We start from the raw sequence: 25,004 nt of genomic DNA on the forward strand, positions 1-25,004 counted from the left end.
GATGGATAGATAGATAGATAGATAGATAGATAGATAGATAGATAGATAGATAGATAGATAGATAGATAGATAGATAGATAGATAGATAGATAGATAGATAGATAGATAGATAGATAGATAGATAGATAGATTTTTTTTTTTAAAGCAAAGGTCTTTCTCCAGACAAATTCATTTGGGCTGTCAAATCTAGAATACAGTGAAATCATCATTTATTCCATCATGATGGACAACAGATTGCCTGCATACAGCTATGTTCATTTAGCATAGGATTAGTATACAAAGATAGTTGTGTTATTCTCAGGCAAATACCGTGGAGAGACGGTTATGTCACATGAGAAATTTAGCTCTGAGGTTTTTATAAATAGAGGCTTATATTTCATGCACTGGAGAAGATCTGAGCATAATATAAACAAATTTAAACATAATATAGTATTTTGGTGAACTTTGGGCCTGTCTTCTCACCCAGAGACTTTTGGAGACAGGTACCAGCAACACTGCATCCACAAAGGAAAAAGATGGAATAAAAATTGATGGATAAACATAATATGTGATCCATGCTGGCAAAATGAGTCACAATGAGGAGTTTTTCCAATATTTAGTTATTTTTAATTTTCAAATTCTAAATATCTTAAGTTGTAAAATATTATATTTTATTGAAATTTAGAGAATTTACTTCTGCTGGCAACAAGCTAGTTTTATTTATAAGCATGTTGGTTTGAAAGTATGAGTTTTTGTCTATATCAATCAAGAACTCCAGCCCAGTATTTAAAAAGGGGAACACCTAAACTTCACAAAGACACAAAACATGAAGGGATTTCCCATCACTAAAGCAGTCTGCAGAGAAATATGATACATTTATAAACTATTTAGACAAAGGTTTAATTTTAAAGACGTACTTGTTAGAAAACCTTGACTTTAGGAAGATTAGATGAAATGTATATATTTGCTTTATATTGCCGGGATCAATAGATTATGTCTTTGTGAGCTACCAGTAATTTTTACTTAAATCTAAATTATGTTAAAAAAAAAAAAAATAAATTTGTAGTTTCATTTTTTTTGCAATGCAGACTTTGTTCATTCCAACTCATTTAGTCAGTATGGGTCATATTAAGAATTAGCATTTAGAATAAACCACTTTAAGATTGTTCAATATCATAAAATCTATTTTGCTTTCAAATTAGTGCAATAGACACTTAATAGTGGTATGATAAACCACAATATTCAATTTTTAGAATCCATATTGTACTTTGTACGACCTTGATACATTTTGTAACACAGCTTGATAAATACACATTATTTACAAGTTTGTGTTTGGGATATTGTGTTCATTCACCCGCAGAGTTAAATAATAAAAAAAAAAAAAATGATGTTCACATTTTTAGTTTCTTCAAGACCAAACAATTTAGATAAATGGTCTTTTAAAAGTCATCTATTTGGGAGTCTTTCTAACCTTCCGCTTTTAATCTTTTTTTTTTTTCATCACAAATCAATGATGCACACCTACATGTCAGTTTGCTTTGTTCTAGACATGGCTCATCACCAAGAAATCATCCACATCTCTCACTGCCTTCTGAGACCAGCATAAGAATGGTGTCTTATACAGGGTCCTGCTTGTAATAGATAATTGCACCCTGGAGAGTTTGACCACTGCAGCCTGGGCCTCAAGCTCATACTAATGCTGCACTCAGTATGGTCTCTATAAAGCAACTCAAGGGCTTGGAGATACTAGGTAATGAGGGACGCTGAACTTTCTACAGTCTGTGCGCAAGAGTGGAACCTTTAGGTAAAGTTATGGGGGATTTGTACAAATTTTGTCCCTAGTGAACAGGAAGGTGATGCAGTTGTATAAAAAATAGCAGATTACTTTTGACCGTGTGGAATGCAAATCATGTCTTCTTGATCATCAGAGGTTTCAGTGTCATATAACAATAACAGCTGCAAGCGTTGTGGTACATGCACATGCTCCTGTGAGGCCACACAAGTGGAGTTTATACACAATGTTAATTATTTTCTCTTTATTTTAGCCCCTGCAAGTTTCTTCCCTTATTTGCAGTCTTATTTACAGACCCTTATCTCTCGTCTATACCTTTAGACAGCCTTGCATGAGAAGACTGGCTAATGTCGGCTATTTTACCCAATAGAAAGCTATATGTTTGCGACTTGACAAAATTGATTTTCCACACCAATAGTTTTTCCTCTTCTCATACAACGTATCACTTCCATATGGCAGTCATTCATTTTTCATACTCTCTTCCTCTCACCGGGAGATAAGCAGTTGGAAGGAAGGGAGAGCTGAGATTGCAGGGGCTACGACTTGACATCTTTGACTATGTGCATATATAACTACACTAATGCAGGGTTTGTGTGTGCGCTGGAGCAAGGAAGGTGGGTCGGCTGTCAGCAGTGCTCACTGGGGAAGGGTAAGAACCTTGTTGTTTATGTCACACCTCCTGCTAGCTGTGGAATTGTTTTGATACAGAGGTCTCTCCTCGGCCCTCCCTTGGGGCCCATAAACAGCTCACAACAACTCAGACAGCAGCTGGAGCATGCAATGAGACTGATATGCTTAAATATGTCTATCTTAGTGTTCCACACTTCAGTCTCTGCTAATTGGAAAATCTTGCAAGTCAGGAATAAAAATCTGTCATTGCTCGAGTAGTTTACGTCTTTAGGTCTGGTGTTCATTTTAATCTGGTCTAAGATATATTTGAGCGTGTCACCTTTTATGGAGAGGGGGAAATGAAGCTGAGTAACATACTCCTAATGGACAAATAATTAGTGTTTGTTATCATCGTACAGTATTGTACAGTAGAACAATCACATTCAAATGTGCATTGCTTTGCCTGTCTGTTAATTTTCTGGATTTATTAGCACTTGTTTGCAGACAGTAATTCATTCCTGCATCCCAAAGGCTTTTCAGTTGTTCTCTTAAGATGAGCAAAGGACATAAAGAAAACACTCTGCACAACATTTTCTCAAGAGTTTCTCAGTTCATTTTTCTTTTCCAGGAGTTTCTCTCTCTTATTTGTGGTTTTCCTCTAAGCACAAAGGTCGCTTGTTTTCAAAAGAAACCAAAATTATACAAATGCGTTTTTCTACTCTGGTAATCCATAACATGGTAGGAAGTGGTTCTAGTTCTCTTTATCTAAGGTCAATCTTTATTTAGGACAAAAACACAAACCCACAGACGCATTATCCCATTATCCGTATAGCAAACTGCCAGAGTCCTGAATGTTGTGGCATGTGTTGTGTCATAAGTTGCAGGAGTATTATAGTTGGCACTCATGTATGATAGGATTTTGGAATGATGCCCAGTACTTTTTCTTGCCCAGAGAACATTCTTTCATTCTCTAAAGAGCTGCATGTACAAGTACAAGATCGACCTCTTCATTATCCGAGTTTGTAATCAATACGTAACATTATACATTTATTGTAAAATTGGTAGCGAGTGGTGGGGCAGAGGTTAGAGAAGGTGGGCCTGTGATCAGAAGATCCTTGGTTCAACTCCCAGCTCTGACAACATCAAAATGTGGGTGGGAAAGGTGAAGCGCCCACAACTGTCTCCACCCTCTTTTGCCCCACTCTGGGTCCTTGAGCAAGGCCCTTAATCCCCACCAAATGCTCCCTCGGGTGCCCTACATGGGAGCTCTCTGCTCCACACAGAGGGCTGCAGTAGCTCGGTGGTCTGTGGTTGCGTTAGGAAGGACATTTGGCATAAAAATAATTGCCAAGTCTTCGTGTGACAGTTCGCTATGGTGAACCCTGAAGAAGGAAACAGACGAAAGAAAAAAAAAATAGTCTCAGAGGTTAGCGTGAGGATTTGTGTTGCCTAATGAGACTCCCTCTTGTGGTCTTTCTCAGCTCCTGCCACTCCCACCTGTTCCTGATTGTCCTTTCCCCAGGTGTTTGTCATTGTCTGTTTGTTAGCATTTGTATTTAAGTCTGCATCTCAATGTTCCCCGTGTCCACATATTGTCCTCCAAGACGTTAGGTTCTGTCTCCCTCCATGTCCCCTTGTTCCTTGTGCCCTCTGTGAGTATTGCTGCCTTGTCATCTTGTTACTTTTTGTTGATATATGTTATTATTCTTATTTTATCCTGCAAGTCCCCTGCTTGAAACAGCCATGGACAAAGTGGTTCAAAACATCAAAGTTCATGCTCAATAATCCATCAAACTGGTTGGCCCACTGGTGCAGTGGTTGGCCCACTTGTGGGACTGAGTTTGTTGTGGCTCCTCGGACTGATGAAGTCCTTTTGGATGGAGGACGAAACGTTTTAAAATAAAAAAAGTCCAGAGGACCTGACTTAACTTTGTTGAATTTATTTTTTTTTTACCTGGATTATTGAGCATTAACTTTGACATCTTTTCAGATGTTTTTGATTTTTACAGAGGAAGCCAGAGTCGTTTTCTTTTACAATTGTTCGACACCTTATTATGACACTTTTAAAATTGTATATGCTCTTTAGTGGTTTTATAAAATGTCCACACATGGCGAGCCAGTTCTTTGTTTTGAAATTATTGGTTCTAAATCAGTAAATTATTCACCATTGGTTGTTCAAAGAGTAATGTCACAGCTCATTTCAAACACAACCTCCACCTTTACAAACACATTAAACTTGTATTAGTTCTCTAAAACTGCTTTGGAGACTCAAACAATGTATGTTACAATTTGGTCATTTAAAATAAAGGCAACTTTAAATAGTTTTATCACATTTGATTATGTTTGAGAACTTCATAAAATGCATATAGTGGTTTGTATGTTTTAAAACGTCCATGTTGCACAATAACTTTGAATCCAAGAAAGTTTTCATATTTTACATTGCTTGAGTCTTATTCATATGTTTGTGCTTTGGGGCAAAGAAGCTATTGCAAAATGTGGACCATGCACTGATATATTAACATGCATATTTATTAGTTCTTAATATTTTCAAACATATTTTAGTACCCATTCTTTTCATGAAACTCTTGGAACAACAGTGACTGAGATAAGATGGACTTTGGTATTACATCTTTGATGGGCCGATTTTATTTTATACACTACAAAACATGTAACACTTAAGACAAGCTTTGTTCTGTTAAGTAAATCTATTAAAATATATATTTAAATGCTATGAAAGTGGACTTGCATTAACAGCCAGCACTTATATTTTACCCCGCTCCTCTCCTGATTACAAAAAAAAGCTAAACAAAAATAAAATTAATTAAAAAGAAACTCTTTGAACGTTTACTATTTCAAATGTATATAAGTAAGTTTATTTCATTTATTACTTCTTCAGCGTTGGCCACAGTGAGCACACTCACGGAATTTTTGGCAATTTGTTTCACGCTGGATGCTCTTCCTGATGCTTCCTGGGCTCGAACCTGCAACCCCAGGATTACAAGACCACGACATTGACCACCAAGCTACCATAGCTCCCCATTGGCTATTTCACATGAAATAATCATAAACAAGACCTACTGGTTCACATAAGGTGCATAATTAATCAGATTAAACTCAAATTGGGGAGTGGTGGCGCAGAGGTTAGAGAGGTGGGCTTGTGATCCGAAGATAGCCAGTTCACGCCCCGGCCCCGACAACATCAAAAATTGTGGGCGGGGTAGGTGAAACACCCACACTTGCTCCCACCCTCATTCGCCCCACTCTGGGCCCATGAGCAAGGCCCTTAACCCCACCATGTGCTCCCTAAACAGGTCTCTCTTGAAAATGAGTTCTCATGGCTCAATGAGACTAACCTGGATAAATAAAGGCTAAATGAAAAATTCAAACAAATCTCTCAAAACTTCAAAATTTAAAGCCATTTAAAAAAACTGTGCCAGAGCCATCGGTCATCACTGGTGGTATCATTTCTTTACCTTGGAGTCCAGCTCACATGTCTGACTTGACATGACAGTTCAAATAAAATACTGTTGGTGAGTGAAATGAAGCCCTGGTTTGGTTTTAGCTCCAGCTAAATCAGTAATGAGAATAGACATTCCTGGCAATTGTTTTTCATTGTTTCAGAGCCAATCGTCTCCTAAATTTGCGCTGCCTGTCATTCTCTGTGCTTCTACTGTCTTGTCATCATCTGTCTAGTGTCTGTCATCTGTTACTCTGTTTTTAAAATCTTCAACTTCTGGATCTTTCTGTTTTTCCACTAACTATTTTATCTGTCTTTTATGGCTTCTCCTCCTTTTAGACATCTAATATCAGTTTTATCTGAGCTTCCAAGCTGGAAGTGAGCAAGCCGAGTTCGGAGATCTTACAAGCAAAGAAAAGCGGACAGCCTGCGGGCCTTGTCATTTAGTCTAATTGATTCTGTTAATTATCTTTGAAATAAAAGTTTTAGTGCTATTTTTTTTTCTTTATCTGTCTCCAAGCACGTTAATCACTCTTGTTTGATGCAGATATTCACTGCTGTTATTAATTATGATTGGCATTTTTTATATTGCATGTTAATGTTTTTATTCATTGCCCCGAGACGACTTTTGTTGTGAATGAATGCTATTTAAAACAAACAGACTTGAGTTTGAATATAATACATTCAGGAATTTAAAACAGGTATTTACTTTGTGCTGATTCTACTTTTTATGTTTAGGAAACACATTGAGCTATAAAGGTACCTTAACCATTAATGATTTTCCAGGTAAGCCACTTTTTGGGGGTTTGTAATAAAAAGCTGTAGTGCAAAATACCACGTATAACACATGAACACCGTGCAGTGTTGGGAATTTTCCATTAGAAGGAGAATTTCCCACTACAACAACCTCCATTGACCTAATTAACACCACACGGACACACTCACATTTTTGTTCTTTTTATTTTCCCTTTTCCCCAAACAAACGTTTTTTTTCTACTCTCAAGCTACTTGTGATTGGCTCAGAACACAGTGGCTGATGGGTGGTGATTAGCAGAGGCCGAGCTAGCCAATCAAAGGCAGTTAATTAGCCCTATTGTTTTCCCATTGTCCTACGTCGAGGACTTCCCTTCTGTGTCTTCACTGGGCCTTTTCACTCCATCTCGTCACTCTCATTAGCAAGGTGGAGTGGCAGGACAATCAGGCAGAGCACTGGTCCGAGCATCGCATGCCTGTGAACACACATATACACACTCACACACACTAACTTGGTCCCAGGAGTCATTTTGTAGCCAGCGACTGTCATTCACAGCTGGCTGTATGACCTTGATTGGGAAGAGGGAAACACTACTGAGAGATGATACTGGATACTGTCTTACACACATGCGCACACACCACATGCTGAAGTTAAACCATCCCTCATTTCTCCTCAAAAAGAACAAGGTCATGATGTGTATTTATATACTTAATTTGCATTATGATGGGTCATATTGGTGATATTTTATATGGGTGAATTTTATGCATTCTGTGATATATTTTTTTCTATTTTTGAAATGAAACAAGTCACTTGTTCACATTGCTTAGGTTAAACAACAATGTTAGATCTTGTAACTATGGTAAGCCTTTTTAAAGATTTGTCTTTTTTTTTTGACACTTTATTGAAGCATTAGGGTTTTTAAAGGTTTTTAATACACAAAGCCAGCGCACATAAGCATTTATCTACACTCCTGCATTGTTTTGCTGCTCATTCTGTGCTCTGAGGTGTTTGCCGAATACGAACCACACCACACCTGTCATCTTCCTGCAGCATTGTGAGCCTTACAGTCTTTCATGTGTGCTTGGCTGGTAATGAGAGCTGATGGAAAGAGGTGAGACTCTCCCATCAGTCCACCCACACACTCAGAGGGAGACAGGCTCTGTGGAGACAAAGCCACTGGGTGCAGAGTACTTTGCCAACATGCACGTGCATCTGTGTGAACGTGTGTATGTGCACGGCAGATTATCAACACCTCCACCCCAGAGAGACATCTCCTGCTCAGTCGAAACTTCTTCTGACACTCCAGTTATTCCTCAACTTACAGTGTCTTTATCAGCGATCTTTTACAGTCCCTACTTCCTCTGCTTTTACCTACTCTGTCATCTAACCTTCTGTAGGTCCATTTGTGGATGTTTGATTTTTGCACTCTCTATATTGTATATTTATTTATGTTTGAAGGGGAGTGGTGGTGCAGAGGTTAGAAAATGCAAGCCTGTGACCAAAAGGTCACCAGTTTGATCCCCCAGACCGACAACATCAAAATGTGGATGGGAAAGGTGAAGCACCCACAGCCTCATTTGCCCCACCCTGAGTCCTTTAACAAAACCCTTAGCCCCCACGATCTGCTCCCCTGGGTGCCCTAGATGGCAGCTCTCTGCTCCATACAGAAGGCTGTGGTAGCTCGGTGGTCTGTGGTTGTGTTAGGAAGATAATTTGGTATAAAAACAATGACCAAGTCTTTGTGCAAGTTAGTTTGCTGTGGTGAGCCCTGAGGAAGGGTGTAGCCAGAAAAATCATGTTTGATGCTGAGCCAGTCATACGTTTGTTTCCCTCAGATGTTTTGGCGTCCACTGTACCAATCCAAAAACAGCATCGTTTCTAAATTTTAGGAAATTAATTATTTGAACCAAAATTACTGTAGTAACATACTTAGTAATAAACTCACATAAAGTGAGGAGACATTTCAGTTCCACAATATTATTTTCTTAAAATACAATGAATTATGGGGCCGAGATGGGGTAGAGGTAGGGCAGCCGACCTTGGACAAGAAAGTCGCGGCTCGACTCCCAGCCATTCCCACATTTCGTGGTGTCCTTGAGCAAGACACCGAATCCCTAATTTCTCCCCCCCCCCCCCCCCAGGTGCTTACATAGCTGCCCACTGCTCCACCTGTGTGAATCTCAGGTGTGATGGTTAAATGCAGATAGCACATTTTGTCATTTTATGGGGACATACAATGATGACAACATATAACACTCTTTATGAATGTATGTGGTCACTGCATACATACAATACATTGGATACTATTTACATTTGGGCTTTGCATTTTATTACTAGCCATGGAAATCACACACATCACTGTTCTGGTATGTTGCTACTGAATGGCTATACTTGTTGGGGGCCGAGATGAGGTAGAGGCAGGGCAGCCGACTCAGGACCCGCAAGTCCCATGTTCGATCCCCAGCCACTCCCACATGTCGTGGTGTCTCTGAGCAGGACACTCAATCCCCAATTGCTCCCCGGGCACCTACATAGCTGCCCACTGCTCCGCCTGGGTGTATTACAGGTTTGATGGGTTAAATGCAGAGAACTAATTTCACCATTGTATGGGAACATACAATGATAACAACACACAGCACTTTTTTTTGTTTGTTTGACAGATGTCTTTTCCATTGGTTGTTATTTATACACATCTGTGTGTACATATGTGTAAATAACACAATCATTACAATTTACACTCTCATAATGTTTTATCTGTCTGTCCCCAGATTCAAAATAAAAAAAAGAAAATGTCTCAAAACTTTGAAATATGATGCTTTTGTTCCCTGAAAAAAAAAAAAAAAAAAAAAGTAAAAGGACTTTGAATTGTCATTGTCAAATTGACATTTGTCTGTGATGGACTTGCGACCTGTCCAGGGTGTACCCCGCCCCTCACATAGTGATTGCTAGACATGGGCGACCCCCGTGACCCAAAATGGAAGAAGCGGGTTAAAAGATAATGAATGAATGGATGGATGGTTACTGATTACTTAAATCCAGGAGACAGAGAATAGTTTTCTTAGTCATTAAATTGCTTTAATGTTGTCTTCTTGAAGTTTGGAACATATTTAGGTTGTTTACTTTAAATATATGCCAAACACTTGTTTTTTTTTTTATTTATTATGTATATATTTATTGCACGTGTTACTGCAATCTCATCTAGATCTTTATTTATAAAGAAATATTAATCTGACTGAGATATTTGCCTGGATAAATAAAGTATATGCACTAGTAAATTACATATTCTATATATGTAGCATGATGTTATCCTTACCATGTGTCTTTTCTTGTGTGCAACAGTCTAGCTCTTTCTACAAAGTATGTTCTTTATATTCTATGTTATGATAACCAGGCAGTTGTCTGGTTTTTGTTTTTGTTTTTTTGCAATCCAGAGTGAGTATTCTTTCCACATCCCCTCCTCTCAGCAGACCATGACATTTTGTCTTACAAATCATTAACAATGACATGGATGAGATTAGTTAATATTATCCTTTAAGTTATTGAGGAGGTAATGGTTAGTTTTGGTTTCAGGTATATTTCTTTTTCCAAATGAGATGATGCTGTTGAATAATCAAGTGTCTTTTGAAAGTTTCACATTGTGTGTTTATTATCAGCCAGATCAGTTTTCAGTTTACAGCACTTGTTGACAGTTTCTGTTTAAAAAAATGGTTGTAATTTGAATGCTAATATAAAGGAGAAGCTCGACAAAGTGAAAATTTCTATCAAGTACATGATACATTTTGCAGTCTAATTTTACCAATTCATTATATTTTTAAGTTGGAATGGGTTTCTTGGCTAAAATGTTTTCTTGATGTATGTATGTATGTATAATTATTGCTTTTTGTGACTAAACCTGCCATTAAATAGACATTAATGTTGTTGAACATTTGCGAGACGCATGATGTGACTTTAGACTAGTCTTCAGCATACTGAAGGCATGTTTATAAATGTGATGCTAATGACTTCAATTCAAGTTGTGAATAGAAATTACTGCCATGAGAATGTTTTGGTTTAGCCTCACAAGAGTGTAGAATGATGTGGGAAATATAGTCTTTTTTAATCATAAATACATCCTTTTTAGTTCATCTGGCAGGACAAAATAATGGAGGAAAGTCTAAGGAGGGCACAACAGTTAGCTTGAGCAGGAGAGATGAGGAGGAAAATGGTTTCAAAATGTGTGTTTTATCCTTCAAAAAAGCTCACTTGTGTTGTTCTTAAACGCTCTTGACAATTTCTTTATTTTTCTCTTCTCTCTCATCGTTTGGTACACACGCACAGTAAAAGAGCAAAAGAGGATGTGGTACAGAGAGGAGGCAGAATGATGAATTGGGAAAGAGCTGTGGAAATTTTACAGAAGAGCAGGGATGGACATTTTAGAGAAACTAACCAGTGGGGAAGCAAGGAGCCTAAAAGCAAGAGGTTGCAAAGATGAAGCAGGACGTTGAGATAAATGCCTGAGAAGTCTGGAGAGGCTCTGAGTGTTTGAGCTTTGTCTGACATGGGTTTGCTGCTCTGGAGTCTCATGTTCCATGCTCTTTCAAGTGGGAAGCTGAAAGGCCTTCACTTTAGCTGCTATGCCATTGAAGTGCACTCATTAAAACTAACCTCATGCCTCTCCTGTGATCCTCAGACACTCCACAGTGGGACAGTTTAAATCCTTGACTCAAAGTGACAGTGCTGAGGTCACTGGTGGCTACCCTCTTGTGTGTTTGTGTGGGTGCAGAAAACATTGTAACTTTTTTAATTTTTTATTTATTTATGAAGTGACAAAAACTTGATGAGCAAATGATCTTGAGCATGCAGAAACTTACTGATGCACTGTCATCTGAGTTTGAATATAAAAAAGAAAATAAACTGAAAAGAAGGGAAATGGGTAAAAAAAAAAATCACACTCTTATTCCAATGTATTTTCTTAATTGCCTTGTCACAGACTTTTGTTATTTCTATCATTATACAGAGTTTTGGTGATTCAACTTTTTAAAATTTTCCCAAGCATCATTTCAAATTAAAACAACTTTTTGTTCAGATGTTTGAGTCTAACACGATTTGTTTTGTGTTTCCCTTTCAAACGTGCCTGATCCCGTCACTGGGTACCTTTGGATGCTTCTGGCGACCGTAGTCTCATGTGAGTATGTCTGTCCAAAACGTCCTTATATGTGATTGGTCCTGACATTGAGAATATAAATTCAGCTATTTTGGCAGAATGTCTAAAAATATCCCTCCTATATATAGTGGATAGCTTAAAATTATAGGTAATATCTTAATAGATGATTTTGTAGATCCCTTGAAATAAATTTGTGCTGCAGTTGTTTGGCATATTGCTTTTGTACTATTTGTGCTTAGTGTATTCTTCATTTTAGTGTATTTCTTAGTTAATATCTTAGATCTTATTACAGTAGTCCCTTGTTTATCGCAGGGAATCCCTACCCTGAAGACCTGCGATAAGTGAAAAATCTCAAAGTAGGAATAGTAGTACAAGTAGTAGTTTATTTTATTATTTATATAGATATATAAAGGTGTTTTAAACTATTCCCACACTCTTGCAATATTCTAAACAATATTTCTAAACGCTCTAAAAGAGCACATAATGTCATGATCTCAGCTCCCTGCCTCCTCTGCTCTTTGCCACTTGCAAGCGCTCTTGGCCACGCCCACTTCTCCACTCTGCACACTGAACATCTGATCAGCTGTTTAACTGCAGCATGAAGTTTATCCTGCAGCAGTAAGGGGTGCACAAAGCTGCAGGAGGTGCTAAATAATTTAAAATAATTTCAAAGAAAAGTTCCATACCGATAGTGCGGCTCATCCATCAGTCAACCAATTGTGTGTCATGTCCAGTCTTATTTTGAAAAACCGCAATAGAGCGAATCCGTGATAAACGAACCGCGAAGTAGCGAGGGACTAATGTACTGTTTTTCTTTACAATTTATAATTTTGTTGGATGTAACTGGGATCCTGTGTACACATTTTCGTTCCACCACATGCACCACATGTGATGTGAATGACAATAAAATCCTTGAATTGACTTGATAATTTTTTTTATTTTATTTTTTTTAAATCAAGGACTTGTCTGGCATACATTTTATTTGGTAATGATCACATTGGCAACATAATTAAAGGCACATTGCACTGTTTTTAGTCAAATGTTTGTATACATATATTGATAGCTATACTGTTTGAATTGGAAAGAAAAATGGCATTTGTTTGCTAAATGTGCTAAATAAAAAGAGAAAAGATTACAGGCATTTTAGCAGCTAATGAGTTGGTGTGTGTGTACGTGTGCACAGGTAATTTCACCAGAAAAGCCGGGGAACCATATCTTCCGACTGACTGGCCCTGGCGCTGACCGGTATCCTAAAGGCCTCTTCACCATTGACATCGACACAGGAGACGTGTCAGTCAGCCGCTCACTGGACCGAGAGGCCATTGACTCGTACCAGGTCAGCATGCGTGTTCACTCCCGAAGTCATCACTCTTTGTTAAATAAATAAATAAATAAATAAAAATCAGGTCTCTCTTGTAAATGAGTCCCCGAGGCTCAATGGGATAAACCTGCATTAATGAAGGTTGAATGAATGAATGTGTGTTCACTCCCATGGAAATCACCTGCTTATTCTTTTTATAGTTTTTTTTTTTTCCTTTTAGCCCATTTTAGTGTACTTCACCTGTCTGATTCTTTGACAAATGTCAGATGCCGTGTTCTTGAAATTCTCTGTTTTATTCAACGTTACCATATGAAGTTAATGACATGAATTCAATGTTCAGATAAAAATGTGCTTTGATGTTCATGTGTATGGAAAATTGTTCTGGAGTGGTTTGTAAAAAGCCCTTTGATTTGCAACCAGAAGACAGAAATGCTGGTAGTGAGATTTGGAGAAGAAAAGGGCTTTGTACGTATTTGTTTCAGCCAAAGTGATGCTATCAAAAACAGGTGATTTATCCCATGTTAAAATAACTGGATATCCTGTTTAAGGTGTCCGCTGGGTTTTGCACCTATGGGGTTGTCGATCTAATAAAGACATTTTCCATGGGAGAGAGAGCAAGATAAGGTTAGAGAGAGTCTGCTTTTTAGCTCTGCCAATTGACCTTATCTTGTTTTCAGAAATCAGATGTGAGTGAGGATATTTAGCGGAGTGTGCGCTGCTGATACGCCGTGTGTTGTAAAACCTCTAAAATAAGTCACTCTGCAAATATCAACAGATGTGAGAGGAGGGTTAGCAGGAGAGAAACACAGAGAAAACAGAGGAAAAGACATCCACATAAATTCATCAAATCCCCTCCTTTGTTTTCCACAGCTTAGCAACATGCACGGTGTGACTGTAGCATTGGCACTGAGTTGCTGCTTGTTTCAAAGCACCTTTGGCACCAAGTAACCAAGTCTCCCCAGTGTACTAGGAAGACACAAACAAAATATCAGCAGCATCCTACTGAACATTTGTTACCAAGAACGTGAAAAGAAACGATGATGCTGAAACACGTATGGTGTTTTTCACTGTCTGTTGGGGCTAACACTCTAATATAGAACCAGTGTCTGAAATTGTGACTAATGCCCCTGTTCCATTAGTACCATTAATACCAGTACAGCATGGTTAGACTTGGCTCGGCACAGTATGAGTTGTGTTTCCATTATACTTTCAGTAATGGTTCTAGTGGGCGGATTCAGATCAGAGCCCGCAGGAGCACGTGAGGCCGGGGCTTGGACCCCGGCCTCACGTGCTCCTGTGGGTTGGCAGCTCGTATAATCCTCCACGGTGACCAATGGAGCTTGGTGCCCACAGGAGTGCGCAAGGCCAGGGCCCGCCCGAGCCCCAGCCTTGCATGCTCCTGCGCACCGACAGCACAGAGGATCCTTTGTGGTTACCGACGGAGCCCTGCCTGAGGAGGCTCCACGGCTCCAGTGGAGAGGACCGGGGGGCTGACGGAGCTCCATCTAGCTCGCTCTGAATTTTATCGTCGGCCATCAAGCACAAAAAAAAGCCTGCACTCCAGCATTAGACCACGGTGTTGTCATTATTGCTTTTAAAATCTTAAAAATAGGTCCAGTCGCTCCTCGAGTTCGAGTTATTGCAAATAGCAGATTGGGTTGTTGTGAAAGTTTCTCAAACAACCAGTGAGTTCACATCCTGACCAATCAGTGACCGACAGTGTTCTGATGTCACATTTTAGTGCCAGTGTGGCATGGTTGGAACCCCAGAGAAATGGGTACTGAAAAAAGGACCGGTTCCACAAACTATTGCTAGTGGAAAAGCCTTGGAACCGAGTCAAGTTGAACCGTGCTGTACCGTTTATAATGGAAAATGGCCATAAATACTGTCTTGTTTGGTGTAAAATGAAGATAATGAAAATTGTTTTCTAGAAACTGTGACCAAGAAAAGGCAGTTTATCAGACTGTTTCCTACTCTTGTTAAAATTGGAAAATATGCACTTTTTTTTTAACGACTTTGATTCTGTATGGTATTTTTAAAATCTCTGTGAACACAATCATCATGCAGACATCGATAGTTTCATGATATTCTTTACAATTGTTTTTGATAACCCAAGTAAAATTAATGGCATCAAATATGCAACGATTATAATTCTGCAAATTATTTTCTGCAAAAAAATCCTAGAAAACCCATGAAGCAATACATAAAAGGTACACAAACCTAGACATGGATATTTTATAGTTATTTCTTTATTTTTTATATCCTTTTTTTATATCTTCATACTTAGTATTGTGACAATTTAATGACACCACTCTTTGTTAGCTTCATTAAAGAGACATCCAGCTTCCAAGAAATCACAGCAGCACAACTAAAATAGAATACCAGTTAGTAAGAGAGGACTTTAGTAAGAGAGGACTGAAGGATGATCTGTGGACCTTTTTTTACACCCGTACTGTGGTTGGTCTGGATTATTTGATTTGGTTCAAAGACAATTACGGCAACAAAGATTCAGATGAATTAAAGCAATAAAAGAAGAACAAAATATAAAGATCATGAAGAAATAAAGTTTTTAGATTTGAAAATCAAAATAAACTGCACTCAACAAACACACCCGGCATAGTATAAAATATGTTGTGAGGTAATGTATGTAACTTCTACAGGATGTGGATTTATGCATGCACAATTTACTGCCCAAATGTATACTACTTCCATTCCAAGATAATGATGATTTAATTGAGCTACTAAATGCACATCAAATGATACATAACATGTCCAGATGAAGCCAATTCAAACATGAAGCTCATATTTTTCTAAGCTGTTAACCTCCCTACAAAGGCAGAAAATTATTTATTTTCAAATTTTATTTTATTTAGAACTGCTGGCATGTAATTGCCAAATGCTTTAAAAGATGCTTCATAATTAAACATGCCATCTTTATTTTAGTTAAACTGAACTGTAATCCTAAATTTAAATGTTTCTGTTGTCTCTGCAGTGCATGAACATACTGTATGCACCAATTCTCTTTGTCGTCATACATTTTTCAGGACTTGTGCTTTCTCATTTTCATTCATTTTTTTAGATAATTTTGCTTGATTTCATGCTCCTATTTCTTGTAACACAAAAGGACAATGATTGCATGCTACAACTCAGAACATCCATCCATTATCTTTACCCGTTTATTCCATTTTGGGTCACGGGGGTCGCTGGTGCCCATGTCCAGCAATCACTGTGCGAGGGGCAGGGTGCACCCTGGACGGGTCGCAAGTCCATCACAGGGACACATAGAGACAAACGAGACAAACAACCATTCACTCTCTCATTCACACCTAGGGACAATTTAGAGTTACCAATCATCCTAACATGCATGTTTTTGGTCTGTGGGAGGAAACCGGAGTACCCGAAGAAAACCCACGCATGCACGGAGAGAACATGCAAACTCCACCCAGAAGGCCCCTGGACTGGGGTTTGAACCAGGGACCTGTTCGCTGAGAGGCAGCAGCTCTACCAGTTGCGCCACCGTGCTGCCCACAACTCAGAACAACAATCTTTAATTTTTAATGCATTTCAGTTTGTCAGTGGTTCAGCACCCCTCCCTAAAAGAAGACTATTACTTCTTCAGAACTCCTAAAGGCTGTTTATTCATTAAGGATCCCTTTGTGTCCAATCACCTGTGTGGGTCATTGAACATGAAGTATTCAGAAGTATATTAAATTGATATTACTTCAATCTTCATAGACAAACCAAATCACAAAACCTTTTTTAAAGTCAGATGGAGGAAGTGACTTTCACTGTGGGGTTGGCAGTTTTGCACACAATTTCCTTTCCTATGACACACTTAACTTGTAACGCAAAAAAAAAAAAAAAACCTCTGGTGTGCATTTATTCACTATTACTGTACTCAGGCAGGAAAAACAGTGGCACAGAACACTGATCAAATTCACAGAAACAATTCAATTTAGTTTATTTATGTAGCACCCAGTCACATCAGAAGCCATCTCAGGGTACTGAACAGAAACATTCACATACATACACCAAGGAAGGCGGCAGATTATGTTGAGGCTTCACTTTGTTGCAGTCTCCCATCCTGAGCAAGCACAAAGGCGACAGTGGAAAGGAAAAACGCCCTTTTAACAGGAAGAAACCTCCAGCAGAACCAGGCTCAGGATGAGCAGCCATTTGCTTTGACCAGCTGGGTTGGAGAGGACAGGAAGGAGAAACAAACCAACACAGAATGACAGGTCCAGGTGTACTTTCTGTTGGAGGAAAGACAAAAAACATATGTTAAGCTAGAAATAATTAAAAATACAAAACAGTTGGCAATACAAAACAAGTAGAGTATATGAAGTAAAGGCAGCAGCAAAGTGAGGAAATGTGGTCAGTTTGTCCTCCAGCAGTCTAAGCCTATGGCAGAATAACTGAGGGATAGCTCAGGCAACCCAAGCTGACTCGAACTATAAGATTTATCAAAAAGGAAATTCTTAAACCTAATATTAAAAGTAGACAATGTGTCAGCCTCACAGACAGAAACTGGAAGTTGGTTCCACAAGAGGGAAGCCTGATAACTGAAAGTTGTACCTCCCATTCTGCTTTTTGAGACTCCGGGAACCACAAGTAAACCTGCAATTTGAGAGCAAAGTTCTGTTAGGAAAGTACGAAACAATAATACCTGTAATATAAGATGGAGCTAGGTTGTTGAGAGATTTGTATGTTGGTAGTAATATTTTGAATTTTATTCTGAATTTGACAGGGAGCCGATGGAGAGAAGCTAAAACTGGAGAGATACGGTCTCTCCTACCAACTCTCGTTAAACTTTTGCAGCAGTATTTTGAATCAGCTGAAGACTTTTAAAATATTTTTTTGGACACCCAGATATTGTGATATTATACTAATACTTTATAAAAAATAATAAAAAAAACACATACGAGACAGACTGATGCCTTTCCTGATAAAAAGATGTGTGGTGCCCACTTCTCAAATTTGTTCAAAACAATAAGATCTTGGCTTCCTAAAGAAAGGACATATTGATAGATGGTGAAAGCATGAAGGTGTTTGTAGGCCTTAGCCTTCAGAGCTGCAGCCATGTATGAAGCAGGCCACATTTGGCTTGCTCTGTATTTCAGACAAACAGCATACTTCTCACTTCCTGGCATCATAGACTTCCTAAACCTGACAGAACAGATTTTGCGCACCAGCGAGCAGAAGACAGATCCAACAGCATGGTCTTTGTCAACATAAAGGTTTGTAGCTTGAGCCGAGTTGTACATACAAAGGCATTGAAGTTCATACATGGCTAAAGTGAAAGACAAGTTGTTTTATGTTGATGCAACATCCGGTAAGAAATGAGAACAGCTGCTTCGTGTTCCAGCTCAAGTTGGTAAAGCAGATGACTTATTATGCTTCATATTTTGGTGGTTTTTAAAATTGCTTCGTTTTTGAAACTACCATAACAACTTATTACTTTCAAGATATAACATTCCTACTTGCGGCACCTCATGGAAAATAGAGAAAATGGATCCTCACAAACATCTTTCCATCTACCTAATTTCTAATAAACAAATTCCACTTGTGCTGTTCACTTGTGTTGCATCCAGAATGCTCTATTTATATTTTCTTTTTTTAGATTACAGAAAATAGTCTGATCCCTGACATTACACACATTACATCCCCGCTCTGAAATGTTTGATCCATCCAAAGCCTACATTACATCCATATGATTTTTTTTTAAATCACAGTGCATTTCCTGGTTTTTGCACTCCTCTAAAAAGCATGCCATCTTTTTACCCACTGCCATCTGCAGTGACATTGCAAGAGTCTAAGACTTTCAAGTAGCACTATGTGTTGCCAGATGTCAAGAAATCTCCAGTATTACATACAAGATCAGGCTGAAAATACATGTGAATAATCTGACTGAAATCGGACATCTCAACATGGCCTAATTCTCTTATTATTACCGCTGAACGTAATCAGGTTTGAGTTGACGTAATCTGGACATGCAGTTTAAATGGCCATGTCTTATTCAGAGTGTGCTGCTATCTGGGTTACCATCAGAATACTGCAATACATTTGAAAACACCTACAGACATTAGAAAGCTCAAGGAATCAACATCTGTGAGAGAAGAAGGCAAAAAGGAGCAATCTTTTTAATTAAAAAAAAAAAACTGCAAACATAAAAATCCAAATCAAGAATAATAAAGCATGGATATGTTGTTTTATTGTGCTTTTTTAATTTTTTTTATTTAATAGTTAAATAAATAACTCAACAAATGACATTTGGGGGATTTATGTAGACGGTATTTATATTATTTTGCATAGTTTTGAGGTCTGGATCTCTTTGGCAGTAACACTGATATTACTTTTTTCATATTTGTAGCTAAGGTGATATTAATAAGACAGAACTTCACCCATTGGAACAGATATTACCGTTACACATGAGCATGATTTCATCACGGTGGTAGATATTCTGACTCCAAACAGTGTCTCTTTAGAACACTTCCATAAAACTAACCATAACACCGACTGTCCTGATGCATGCTCAATAATCCAGGTAGATAAATCTAACAAGGTTGAGTCAGGTCCTCTGGACGGATTATTATTTGTTGAACAAACAACAACAACGTCTTTGTCTCAATAAAGAAGAATCTGTCCATAGGACCTGATTCAACCTCGTTAAAGATAACACTGACTGCTATCCAAATTAAAAGACACTTTAATTTCTAGTCCTTATCAGTTTGGTGTGAACCTCAGCTGCATGTAAAACAAGCAAATTAAAAAAAACCCACTTATTTAGAAAAGTATACTTTAGGATCTGAGATTTATTCATAATGTCTAATACATTTATGCATATCGTGCACAAGCAGTGTGTGATCCAAAAGAGCACACTTCTCTGTTGAAGAACTTGTTGAATCCTATTAGAGCTGTAAGAAGTTTGTAACATCTCTGTGTAGGATGTTTGTCCTTACCAAGTGTCTAGAATCGTTGTCCTGGACCATTTATATTCAAACTTAGCTTCTGGACAGATAGCATCACTATTGCATACATTTTTTATTGAGGTAATCACATTTTCAAATAGTTTAACTATTGCATTGTGTCTTGCATTGTTTGGTACAAAGTTAATTCAACTCAAGTCACATTATTTTTTTTTTATCATAAGGAATAATGTACACATCTGTTAGCTGCATAAACCAATGTTATTGTGAAATATTTACTGTAGATTTGTTCTTGTTCTGATTGCAGGCCATCATCAATAGTTTCCGTCAATTTTAATTCTCTTCAATTTTCTAGTGACCTTTTTTTTATATCCACCTAGTATACCATCAAATGTATTTCAGTTGGGAAGTCCTTCTTTAAGTGTCATTGTTAGATTAAAACACTTCAATCAATGTTTTGTTGTAGATAAGCAAGATTGTAATGGAAATGCTTTGCATTTCATTCCATGTCCTTTAATCATTTGCATTATTTTATTTACAATATGAATATATTTGACTATGGCTGGCAACATACTACTCACCTAACAAGGTACAAAATATTACCACTGGTTTAAAAAAATGTCTTAAATCTAAATGAAGTGGCTGAAATATATGGTTCAACTTGAAATTTAGGGATAGAACAACTTTTACTGGGAAAATTACAACTGAGCCAAACTTGGGGAATTGCTTTCTTTTAAGCGCAGCTAGACGTCTACGATAGATCAGCAAGAGTTCAGCTCCAAACAGATGGAAACTGGGAATTCTAAGTAGGCCGTTAAGGAACGCACAGAGCAAAGCAAGACAAACAAACTCCTCACAAAGTAAAACATTTGCCATGAAGGAACAAACAGGCACAGTAATCAGCTGGGCCACATGCTCACAAAGATTTAATGTCAAACATTATTTTCTTATTAGGCTCAATTAGTGGGAAAATGAATGTTAATGAGATGTAAACTAGAGAGGGCGCAGGGAGGAGTATGAGCTTATCTCTGCAGTTACGTAGAAGACAAGCTTGGATCAGATAAAACGTGCCGAGGAAGAAGTCTAGTTGAACATAATAAATAGAATGTGAAGTGATAAATAACAGTCTTGTTTTCACAGATAGAGGGACGACCTGTAGAAACAGAGGTCAATGCAACATAAAGTGCAGTGGGTCGTTTGAACGTGCTTGTCTTGATGAATCTGAGTTGGACAAAAAACATCAGATAACCATGACCAGTGGATTTTATTCAAAGTTAATGACATCTGTCTTCTTTTAAGCTCATGCTTTCATTGCCTAAAAATAGCAGATTTTAATAGATCAAGTAAGAACCTTAACCCAAGTATTTTATCCAGAATCCAACATTTTCAAAGCTCAGAAAGTTTCTGATCTAAATACTGTTGTTAAGATCAAACTTTAGAGTAATCAGCTTCTGGTTTATTGCAACTGAAGTATTTGGCTCAGCTGAGGCCTTTTACATGAAATGTCTTAAACTCAAATGGAACAGTGGAATTTAGGAAGAAAAAAAGAACCAGGTAATTACAAGTGTTTGCTTTTAAAGAACAATGATTTGTTGAGAGGTGGTGCATTCATTTATAATCTCTAACATAAATTCTTAATTTGCTCCAGAGTTTATTAGATTTCCAGCACAAGTCTTTGGAGAAACAGATTCCGGTAAAAAAGTTAACCAGCTGAAAATCCCAAATTGAACCTTTAGCTAAGCCACTAATCTTACTTTGTAGTAGTCACACTGCCCTGCATGTTTTGAAAATGTCCCAATTTGAACACAAATGATTTGGATTGATTAGCCATTAATAGGCTTTTGTTGACCTCGATGACATTTTGAAAACAAAATCCAATTATTTGACTCAGGTGTGTTGAAGGATTTAACGCTATGTACTCTGAGTACCAGGAAACACTGTTTTAAAAATAAATTAAAGCAAAAAGAAAAGGCGTTGTAAGCTCAATAATCCAGGTAGATAACAACAACGACAAAAAAAGGTTAAATCATGTCATCTGGACCAGTTTCTTTAAGTGAAAAACGTTTCAACATCCCCCATCCAGAGGACTTCCTCAGTCTAAGGCCTGCCAACCAGATCTGTCACATAGGTAGCCTTCACTGCTGTGTTTCAAGACATCATCAGAAACAGCCTGAGGACAACCAAGGCCAAAGTGGTTTCACACTTAAAGAAACTGGTCTGGATTCAACCTTTATTTATACAGGTTAGTCCCATTAAGCCTCTGACACAATTTAACCTTTTTTTTATTGTTATCTACCTGCATGACTGAGCTTAAAACCCTTTTTCTGAATATAGCCTTGGTTGTCCTCAGGCTGTTTCTGATGATGTCTTGAAACACAGCAGTGAAGGTTACCTATGTGAAAGATCTGGTTTGCAGGCCATAGACTGAGGAAGTCCTCTGGATGGTGGACGAAACGTTTCTCACTTAAAGAAACTGGTCCAGATGACACGATTTAAACTTTTTTTGGTTAAAAAGGTAAAACATACTAAAATCTGGTAAATATCTTGGTTCCTCATTGCTGCTTGTGTGCATCAAAGTTCTGTGCTGTAGCTTGTGACTTGCAGATGAAATGGATCCTTCCTTTGATGGCAGATCTAAAATGCACCACATTTTCTATATTCTGTCAGTCAAGCCACAGTGACAAAAGAATGGCTTGAGAAAAAAAAAATAGAGCAGATGAATCTGTCTCAAGTCTTGAAAGGCTGAGCTGTGAATTGGCAGCTCTTTTAAAATCTAGATGTTTAGATATTCAAGCTTTCAGACAGTATACAATATTTTTCAGTCACAGCAGTTTTGTTTGGTCGGCAAATTAAAAGTGAAGCCAAAGAGGTTTTCACTCGTATGTAACTTTTTATAATAATGATTATTTTTACTGGGTAGACATGGGGCATCAGCTGACATTTAACAACGCAATCATTAAACACCCAACCGGATGTGTGTTTGTGTTTTAAGCATTCCTACGTTAAAGTGTGATGCTCTTTCAGAACTGAACAGACGATTGGACAATTTGATGAGGCTGTTTTTAGCAATCAAATATAAAACAATCTCTTTTCCAAACTATTCTATATCTACCAGAACAATATCACCATCTTAAGGCCTCATTTGTCTGTATTACAGTATAGCTTGGACTAGTCTAGACATTGACAAATATCTTTGTAGTTTATTGAGGTATCTGGTAGTAGCAGATCCACTGGGCCATGGAATTTTCTGGGGCCCACTTTTACACTACTGATGAAAAAATAGTTGTTGTACTAGCTATATTTTTAATGCAGAAGTTTGAATTAACTTTAATAGAAATGTTTCCTTTTATTTTCTGTTCTGATTGTCATAATTAAAATTTTTTGTTTGTTTGTATTACTAAAATAAACTATTATTCTGCTTGGATTACTTTCATTGATGTTTGCTAAATGATTTTATGAGTTCTTTTATTTAAAAAAAATATTGGTGTTTTGCTTATTTCTGTAAAACAAATTACTTCATTTTGTGTTTAAATTATGTTTTTACTGAAAGTCAAGTTAAGGCACTGTTGGTTTTTAATATATCTGAAAAGAAGTGCATAACAATTATCAAAGTAACATCCAATACGAATGCTGCTTTTTCCTTCAGAAAATTCTCATATAAAAACATGATGAATGTCTCTTATATTACATGTCTGTGCTCATATTTTTACAACTGATCTGATCAGTGTACACAATAATACTAACATACATACAAACGTATGCACTTCTTCTTTTATGTAGCAGCCAAATGCTTTTATTTGCAGTAAGGATGCTGTTGTTAGTCTGAGGCCTGCGAAAAGTGAGGCCAGTTGTCCAAATCCCGAACTTGTTTTCTGCTTGGTTGGACTGTAATTTCCTGGGCTTTGGGGAGCAGGATATGCTGCCCTGCACACAGGAAAACAGGTCTGATGTGCTTTTAGTCCCTGTATGTGAGCAAGAGATAACACACTCACACACACACACTGATCAACACAGTATCAACATTGTCACCACCTTCTACTTTTTGAACAAACTTCTAGCTGTCATAAAAGCTTCCACTCAAGAAATAAATGCCATTCGTCTTTCAAGCCACAGAGTCACACACCATTGCACTTCACTGGTGGCACTTCTGGTCTGTAATTTATCATTACATGTGCTGAATTGTCTGGTTTAGTATGTTTGCAGTGGACTCCTTCCATACAATACATTCTATAATAAATATTGCCCATTTTACATTTGCTGTTTGGCTCCTCCGTGTGTTTTTTTTTATGGGCTTTGATTAATTAGTTTTCAAAATGCAGCTGCAATTAATCATTTCCCTGTGTTTTTCTGCTCTAAAGCTTTTATTCAGGTGAGAATCATTTAACTTTTAGGTTGGTGTCATTTTAGAAACTCTCTTAAACCCTATTAGATATATACTGCCATCCATCTACTCTTCCGATTAAACAGTGAGTGCCCTGGTGCTGAGCCTTAAGCATTATGGATGCTAATTCAACCAGTTTGTTGCCTGCTGAGACGTAGAACGAGCCCTTGTGCACTATTCCTCAGTCCAAGGTCAGCTCTATTTTCAGCTGCAGAGGCTGGAAAAAAAAAAAGTCTTCAAACATGGCAACACACTACTTATTTCAAAGTTCAGTTAAGATTATAATTTTGACCAAATGTAAGCAAATTCATCTCACTGTTGTCCTTAAATTATGTTTCAGTATAAACAGGTGTGACTGTATGAAGCGGCAGACTGGACAGCCCAGATGATTAAAAACAGAATTAACCATAAACTCCATGTTTATTTTACACAGTCATATTTTAGACCACCTAGACTTGTCATGGTCCAGCTTTAAAAAAATCTCTGGACAAAATCTGAGAATTTAAAAGTTATATTTGCTAGTAGGAACAAAATATAAAACAACAACAAAGAAAACATGAATAGAAAATTTAAGCCTATACAGCTTTGGGAAGGATGAGAATGGTGGTGGAGGAAGGGGGTTGTGTGTGTGTGTGTGTGTGT

The 25,004-nt window shown here is 37.8% G+C and overlaps 1 protein-coding gene across 1 annotated transcript in view; it reads left to right on the plus strand.

Annotated features, from left to right (window-relative positions):
• cdh13 (cadherin 13, H-cadherin (heart)) overlaps positions 1-25,004 on the plus strand; it is a 413,855-nt gene that overhangs the window by 167,829 nt on the left and 221,022 nt on the right. The window contains exons 5-6 of the mRNA XM_037683165.1: positions 11,149-11,154; positions 12,918-13,070. Coding sequence (XP_037539093.1) covers positions 11,149-11,154; positions 12,918-13,070 — 159 coding nt within the window. The remainder of the gene's footprint in view (positions 1-11,148; positions 11,155-12,917; positions 13,071-25,004) is intronic.

The sequence above is a fragment of the Nematolebias whitei genome, chromosome 10, assembly GCF_014905685.2.
Source record: "Nematolebias whitei isolate Nwh7 chromosome 10, NemWhi1, whole genome shotgun sequence".
Lineage (NCBI taxonomy): Eukaryota > Metazoa > Chordata > Actinopteri > Cyprinodontiformes > Rivulidae > Nematolebias > Nematolebias whitei.